This window comes from Psammomys obesus, unplaced genomic scaffold (genome assembly GCF_907164565.1).
Source record: "Psammomys obesus unplaced genomic scaffold, mPsaObe1.curated_primary_1811, whole genome shotgun sequence".
Classification (NCBI taxonomy): domain Eukaryota; kingdom Metazoa; phylum Chordata; class Mammalia; order Rodentia; family Muridae; genus Psammomys; species Psammomys obesus.
In genome coordinates, this window is record NW_026589696.1 from 1 (window position 1) to 9,137 (window position 9,137).

Sequence of the window (9,137 nt, forward strand, 5' to 3'; positions counted from 1 at the left end):
GTGAAGAAACTGAATGAAAGGCAGGAAAATATAAACAAACAGGTGAAGGAAATCAACAAAATGGTTCAAGATCTGAAGCTGGAAATGGAAACATTAAAAAACCACACAAATTGAAGAAATCTTGGAGAGGGAGAACTTAGGGAAGAAAACAGTTTCTACATTGGTAAGCATCTGCAACAGATTACAAGAGATGGAAGAAGAATCTCAGGTGTAGAAATACAATGCAAGAAATCAATGCATCAGTCAAAGAAAATGTTAAATCTAAAAAATTCCTGACCCATGTTGGGGGGAATCCAAGATGGAGCCAGGAGGACACTCTTTCTGACCAGCAGACAGAACTCTTGGTCCTAAAACACAAGTGATTATGTTTCCCAGGTGAGATGATACCCCATTGTGTGGGATTCAATCATCTAAACTTACCCATCTAAATCATGAAATAGGTTCCTTTTCTACCAGGCACTTGGTTGACAGCCCAGAGCTACATGCTGGCATGCTCTGATCACTGTCCCAGACTGAACCATGGGCCCCACAAAACCAGAGACTGGGATTTCGAGTGGAGAGAAAACCTCATGGTGCAGGAAATGATCAGGATCCACCTTAGGTCACCCAAACAATCCCTGGAAAAGACCTTGGGTTCCACGGGTACCCAGCAGCCAACCCAGAGCAGTGCAGTCAGGTGTCAGCACAGAGTCCTCCCTGCAGGCCGGACTCAGTGCTTCAGATAGAGCTGTCCAGGGCACCAGAGACTGAGATTCTCTGTCAGGTGAAAACCCACAAGGAGGGGAACAGCAGGTCTGACCTCAGAGCAGTCAGCCAACACCCCCAACCCCAAAAAATTTTCGGGAAAAATTACCCAGTTTCCGGCAGATGCTCAGGTGCCCAATCGCCAGCAAGGCGAAGCCACATGCCTGTGCCTGCATGTTCTACTTGCCATCCCAGACAGAACTGCAGTCTCCAAAACACAGTCTGGGTGTCCCTGTCAGTAGGAAACCTCATAGCGCGTGGGGGGGGGGATCATCAGGTCCAATGCTCAGGACACCCAGCTCCAGAAGACTTTCTGGATTCATGCAGGCTCTAGGCTCTAGCCTTTTAGTGCATGCAGGAGTGCTGTGCTTACCTGCCATTGAATACTACTAGGGCACTAGGGCACACAGCTGCATCCTTAGACCTACAAAAGCCTGAGAGCCATTAGCCATTAGAGCAGCTCTCAGATACTGCTCCAAGGTGTGACCAGTAATCCCTAGCTAAACTGACAAAACTGTTGGACTTCCTGGTTCTTCAAAAGCCAGAAGGGCCTAAACGGTTATCATGCAGACCTTAAGAGAACACAGATGTTAGCCCAACTCCTATACCCAGCAAAACTCTCAGACTTCATATATGGAGAAAACAAGATATTCAATGACAAAAACAAATTTCAACAATACATACACACAAATCCAGCATTACAGAAGATATTAGAAGGAAAATACAACCCAAGAAAAGTAACTACATTCAAGAAAACAAAGGAAGTAAATAAACTCACTACAGCAAAACAAAAAGGGATCAAACACACCAACACACTACCAAAGCCAACATCAAAATTAAAGGATCTAACAGCCACTGGTCATTAATCTCTCTGAACTTCAATGGACTCATTTCTCCAATATAAAAATACAGACTAACAGAATCGGTAAGTAAAAAAGACCCAACAATCTGTTGCATACAAGGAACACACCTAAGTCACAAAGATAAATATTACCTGAGTGTAAAGGGCTGGAAGACGGATTTCCACGCAAATGGACTCAAGAAACAAGCAGGAGTAGCCATTCTAATATCTGATAAAATAGACTTTAAACCAAAATTAATCAAAAGAGATGCAGAAGCACACCATACTCATCAAGGGAAAATTCCACCAGGAAGACATCACAATCCTGAACATCTATGCCCCAAATACAAGGGCACCCACATTTGTAAAAGAAACATTGATAAAATTTAAACCACATATAGATCCCCACACACTAATAGTGGGAGACTTCAACACCCCACTCTCAACAAAGGACAAGTCAACAACATAGAAATTAAACAAAGAAACAATAACTCTAACAGAGGTCATGAATCAAATGGACCTAACAGACATCTACAGAACCGTTCAACCAAACACAAAAGAATTTACCTTCTTCTCAGCACCTCATGGAACATTCTCCAAAATAGAACATATAGTTAGTCACAAAGAGAGCCTCAATGGATACAAGAAGATTGAAATAATCCCTTATATCCTATGTGATCCCCATGGACTAACGCTGGACATCAACAACAGAAATAGCAAGAAGTCTACACACACATGGAAACTGAACAACTTGCTACTCAATGGCAGCTGGGTCAGAGAAGAAATAAAAAAAGAAATTACAGACTTCCTAGAATTCAATGAAAATGAAGGCACAACATACCCAAACTTATGAGACACAATGAAAGCAGTGCTAAGAGAAAAGTTCATAGATCTAAGTACTTTCAAGAAGAAATTCGAAACATCTCATTCAAGCAACTTATTGGCTCACCTAAAAGCACTAGATAAAGAAGGAAGCAGACACACCAAAGAGGAATAGATGGTTGGATATAATCAAACTCAAGGCTGAAATCAATAAACTAGAAACAAATAAAACAGTTCAAAGACTCAATGAAAGCAAGAGCTGGTTCTTTGAGGAAATAAAAAATATAGATAAACCCTTAGCCAAACTAACTAAAAAAGAGAGACACACTATCCAAATCAACCAAATTAGAAACGAAAACAGGGACATAACCACAGACACTGAAAAAACCCAAACAGTAATTAGGATTTACTTCAAAAGCTTATATGCCACAAAATTTGAAAATGTAATTGAAATGGAAAATTTTCTTGACCAATTCCACTTGCCAAAGTTAAATCAAGACCATGTAAATCAATTAAATAGTCCTATATCCCCCAAGGAAATAGAAGTGGTTATCAATAGTCTCCCATGCAAAAAAAAAAGAAAAAAAAAAGCCCAGGGCCAGATGGTTTCAGCACAGAATTTTATGAGACTTCCAAAGAAGAGCCAACATCAATACTCTTCAAACTATTCCACAAAATAGAAACAGAAGTAACACTACTAAACTCATTCTATGAAGCCACATCCACCTTGGTACCTAAACCACACAAAGGCCCAAAAAAGAAAGAGAATTTCAGGCCAATCTCCCTTATGAACATTGATGCAAAAATACTCAGCAAAATATTTGCAAACTGAATACAAGAACACATCAAAGATATCATCCACTATGACCAATTAGGCTTCATCCCAGGCATGCGAGGGTGGTTCAATATATGGAAATCCATCAATGTGATCCACAACATAAAAAAACTGAAGGAGAAAAACCACATGATCATCTCCTTAGATGCCAAAAAAGCATTTGACAAAATCCAACATCCATTCATGTTTAAAGTATTGGAGAGATCAGAGATACAAGACACATACCTAAACATAGTAAAGACAATATACAGCAAGCCTATAGCCAATATCAAACTCAATGGAGAGAAACTTAATCAATCCTACTGAAATCGTGAACAAAGCAAGGCTGCCTTCTTTCTAAGTATCTCTTTAACATAGTTCTTGAAGTCCTTGCTAGAGCAATAACACAATTAAAGTAGATCAAGGGGATATAAATTAGAAAAGAAGTCAAAGTATCACTATTTGCAGATGATATGATAGTATATCTGAGTGACCCCAAAAATTCTACCAGGGAACTCCTACAGCTGAGAAACACTTTCAGCAAAGTGGTTGGATACAAAATTAACTCGAAAAAATCAGTAGCCCTCCTGTATACAAGAGACAAAAGGGCTGAGAAAGAAGTCACGGAAACAACACCCTTCACAATAACCACAAAAGACATAAAGTACCTTGGTACTTTTGAACAAGAAAGTAAAAACTTGTATGAAAAATTTCCAGTCTGTGAAGAAAGGATTAGAAGAAGATATCAAAAGATGGAAAGATCTCCCATGCTCATGGCTTGGCAATATTAATATAGTAAAATTGGCCATCTTACCAAAAGCCATCTACAGATTCAATGCAATTCCCACCAAATTAGCAACACAATTATTTACAAATCTTGAAAGAAAAAAAATCTCAACTTCATATGGAAAAGCAAGAAATGCAGAATTTCTAAAACAATCCTCTACAATAAACAATCTTCTAGAGGTGTCTCCATCCCTGATCTCATGCTGTATTATAAAGCAACAGTACTAAAAACTGCATGGTACTGGCATAGAAACAGATCAATGGATCCGAACAGATGACCCAGAAATAAACCCACAAACTTATGGACACCTGATCTTTGACAAAGATGCCAAAACCATTCAATGGATAAAAGACAGCATCTTCAACAAATGGTGCTGGTCTAACTGGATGTCTACATGTAGAAAGATGCAAATTGTTCTATACTTATCACCCTGCACAAAATTGAAGTCCAAGTGGATCAAAGACCTCAATATAAAACCAGACACACAAAATCGCTTAGAAGAAAAAGTGGGGAAGAGCCTTGAACTCATTTGCACAGGAGACAACTTCCTGAACAGAACACCAACATCACAGGCTGTAAGATCAAAAATCAATAAACGGGACCTCACGAAACTGAAAAACTTCTGTAAAGTAAAGGACACTGTCCTCAGAACAAAATAATAGCCTACAGATTGGGAAAGGATCTTCACCAACCCTTTATCTGACAGAGGACTAATATCCGGTATATATAAAGACTTAAAGAAGTTAAACAGCAAAAATTCAAGTAATTCAATTAAAAAATGGAGTACAGAGCTAAACAGAGAATTCTCAATAGAGGAATATCAAATGGCAGAGAAGCACTTAAGGAAATGCTCAACCTCATTAGCCATTAGGGAAATGCAAATCAAATCAACCTTAAGATTTCACCTTACACCCATCAGAATGGCTAAGATCAAAAACTCAAGAGACAACACATGCTGGAGAGGTTGTGGAGAAAGGGGAACCCTCCTCCACTGCTGGTGGGAATGTAAACTTGTACAACCACTCTGGAAATCTTTCTGGCGCTTTCTCAGACAACTAGGAATAGTGCTTCCTCAAGATCCAGCTATAACATTCCTAGGCGTATACCCAAAAGACTCTCAAGTACACAATAAGGACATTTGCTCAACCATGTTTGTAGCAGCCTTATTTGTAATAGCCAGAAACTGAAAACAGCCCAGATGCCCTTCAGTGGAGGAATGGATGCACAAATTGTGGTACATCTACACAATGGAATATTACTGATCAATAAAAAACAAGGAAATCATGAAATTTGCAGGTAAATGGTGGGATGAGGAAAAGATCATCCTGAGTGAGCTATCCCAGAAGCAGAAAGATGCACACGGTATATACTCACTCATATAGACATATAATATAGGATAAACCCACTAAAATCTGTACACCTAAAGAAGTTAAGCAAGAGAGAGGAACCTGACTAAAACGCTCAATCCCCATCCTGAAAAGCAAAGAGGATGGACATCAGAAGAAGAAGAAAACAGGAAACAACCTAGGAAACTGCCACAGAGGGCCTCTGAAAGGCTCTGCCCAGCAGACTATCAAAACAGATGCTGAGCCTGATTACCAACTGCTGGGCAGAGTGCATGGAGTTTTATGTAAGAAGTGGGAAATAGTAAGAGCTGGAGAGGAAAGGAACCCCACAAGGAGAGCAACAGAACCAGAAAATTTGACCACAGGGAACTTCCCAGAGACACATACTCCAACCAAGGACTATTCATGGAGATAACCTAGCATTAATAAATATGTATGTGAAAATGCAGCGTGATAAATTCTAACTTTCCATTTTGTTAAATTATATGTATGTAAATGCATATATAGGCCTAGATGTGTACCTGTGTGCTAACATACTCAAAATAAAATTTTTAATAGAAATTATATGTGGGTTCACTTTCAAAACTTTGGTTTAACATGGATATGTTTATAAATATTCCTGATTACAAAACTTGTTTCAAATATACAACAATGATGTAATTCTAAAAATGTTATTAAGACCAAGCCTATATTAGAACACTTGCACAAAAGTTTATTAATAGAAATGTGGTTATACAAACAGGATTGGGCTACATATTTCTTGCTTTTGTTTCTGTGTTTACATAACATATCGGTATTTCTAAGACAGTATCAATGTTTAGATGCATGATCTGGACCTGTTGGATGCAAAGCCTGTTTGGGAGCCTTGCATTTCTATCAAAACCAGGGCTATTCCCATGACTCAGGGAGGCAGAGACAAACAGACCTCTGTGAGTTGGAGGCCAGCCTGGTGTACAAGGTAAATTCTGGGCAGCCAAGGCTACACAGGGAAACCCTGTCATAAAAAAAAAAAAAAAAAAGAAGGGAAAAAGAAAGAAAGAAAAACAAAAAAGCACAGCAACATTATTATGGTGCATGAAAAAAAAAACCATGTAGAGGAAAATCAGTTAAATCAAAAAGAAAAAGTGGCTAAAGGGCATAGCAAAAGGAGAGGAACAGGTGTGGACAAAACTAGGAAATGAACAAGCCTCCAGCCTCAACTCTTCCAAAGTTAGATGCTGTTGTTTGGAGGAAGTGTGCTGTTGCTGGGGGAAGTATGTCACTGGTTTTAGGATGTGAGTGTTTAAAGCCCTGTGACATACCCATTTTCTTCTGTATATTTGAAATGTGAACCCCAGCTTATGGTCCTGTTAACATGCTTGCCACAAAAGGGAAGAAAAACTGTTATACCGTTTGTAAGTAAGGACTCAGAAAGGTGGTCAAATGAAAAAGAACCCATAGCAGCTCTCAGAAACTGCTGCTGTGGGATCCTGATCAACAGAGATGTCTAGCAGGCTGGAGGACATGCTGTGAGCTTCTCACTAGGAGTTGGCATCAGAGGCTTCTCCAGGAAAAGAATTTTAATATTGTTGGCTTTCAAAAGAAATGAGTCCTTATTCTTGTGAAGCAGGATCCTTCATAGGAATTCTCCTTTTCTTGTCTCTGCACATGGTTTTTAATAAATTGATTGGTTATTTTAAAACCTTTTACTAAATTTTATTTTTTGTATAAGTTTCAATTTATTCACTTTATATCCCAGTTGTAGTTCCCTCTCTCATGTCTCCAAATCCCACAATTCCTCCCTCATCTCCTCCCATGTTTCTCTCTAAGTCCATTAAAAGCAGAGGTCCACTTCCCCTGCCATCTGACCTTAGCCTAGCAGGTCTCATCAGGACTGGATGCATTGTTTTCTTCTGTGGTCTGGTAAGGCTGCTCCCTCCTCAGGGAGAGGTGATCAAGGAGCCAGCCACTGAGTTCATATCACAGACAGTCCCTGTTCCCCTTACTAAGATATCCACTTGGATACTGAGTTGCCATGGGCTATGTCTGTGCAGGGGTTCTAGGTTATCTGCATGGGCCTTGGATGGAGTATCAGTCTCAGAAAAGCCCCCTTTACCTAGATTTCTTGGTTCTGTTGGTCTCCTTGTAGAGCTTCTGTACCCTCCAGATCTTATTATCTCTCCTTTCTTTCACAAGATTCCCTGCACTCTGCCCAAAGTTTGGCTAGACCCAAGGTGAGATTTTAAAGATGACCTGGATGTGGGAAAAAAGGAGGGCCTCAAGGAAAATTGCAAGATTGCACACAAGCATTTTTGCAGAGAGTAAAGCATATGGTCGACACTTTGACCTTTCTTCAAAGATTCTTGGAAGGCTTAGTCAGTAAAGAGGGAGTTGAAGAAAAGACATGGAGAAGGTCATGTGCATTCAAACACAATGAGAGCCCTTGCAAATATTTTGATTGTGTTTTCCTAGCTCTAGTAGGTTACTCCCACACCCTCCTTAAATGTTATTGCACTGTGCTTATTGAAAAATTTCAGAGTTTCTTAGGACATAGGATAAGAAAGCTATCTTACTAAAAGTAGACATTCCACTGATCTTTAGTGAGAGCCTTAGACCCACTGCTCCACTTAAAGAAGATTAATCTTATCCCATTCAGCTATGTACACACCAAATTGACTTTACATAGTCCTCAAAGTTACAGAGCAGCATCTCTTTAAAATCCTTGCCTTTTCCCTCTGTTTCCACAGGAGTTTAGGAGAAACTGCTAATCTTTTGATATATCCCCTTGAATAATAAACAGGAAACCTCCAATGATTCTGATAGCTAAGAACTTCACATGGTTCCTTTCACAACCATAGGCCAGCATTGATAGCAAGACAGCACAAACAGTTCTTGTCCTGCTTCCTCATTTATCTGGCTCACTGTGTTTAACCATATTGTCCGTTAATGCTATAACCTGCACCACAGATGTAGGCAGCCTCATCCTCTGGCTGGATGTTGGAGATGCTCAAGTAGTGGTCAGCCCCAGAGCTGGATCCAGAAAAGCGGTCATGGATCCCATCCCCCTTGCTGTAGCTTCCATCATTCTCAACACACATCAAATACTTAGGAGCCTTGTCTGGCTGCTGCTGGTACCAGTGAATGTAATAGGTGCTGTGCTCACTACTCAAAGTGCAGGTGATCTTGGTTGAGGCGCCAAGGGAAGCAGAGGCAGAGGGTAACTGAGTCAGCACAGGTTGGGAGAAAGACCCTGAAAATAGAAAATATTGTTATATCCTGGGGTTAGATAAGAAGGGAGAATATATCTGGCTGTCACATGGCTTCCCTGAACTGGGGATCTGAGTACAGATGACTCTCCCGACCTGTAAAATGAAGGAGGAAGAAGGAGAGGAGAGTAGTCCAGGCCATGGTGCAGACAGCACTGAGCTCTGCTGAGACAGACATGGTGCAGGTCTCTCTTATCCTTCAATACTTCTCAAAGAAGTGATAGGGCCCTTTATGCAAATATTTATTGGTCAAGCAAATAGCTCCTTAGGTGTGTACCACGAAAAGTCTGGGTGTCACTTCCTCCCTAAGGCTGCCCAAGGGACCTTCCTGTCCCCAGCTGCTGCGACTGTTGAATCTTGAGCAATCAAAAGAAATAAATATTTGTGTTCTCAGCTGACATTCTTTAGTGGCACCTATAGGAACTCCTCTGACCAGGTTAAAGACTATGATGTCTGTGTTCACATGACTTCTTGCAAGGCTTTTATGACAAAACTGTTTCTGATCAAGGTCAGAGGACTCACATCTTCTCGGGCTGTC

The 9,137-nt window shown here is 40.2% G+C and overlaps 1 gene segment (V, D, J or C); it reads right to left on the bottom strand.

Moving 5' to 3' along the window:
- Positions 1 to 8,260: 8,260 nt before the first annotated feature.
- Positions 8,261 to 8,785, bottom strand: LOC129675183 (immunoglobulin lambda variable 4-60-like). The segment is given in 2 exon segments: positions 8,261 to 8,583; positions 8,696 to 8,785. Coding segments are annotated over 2 exon segments (405 nt in total).
- Positions 8,786 to 9,137: the final 352 nt, after the last annotated feature.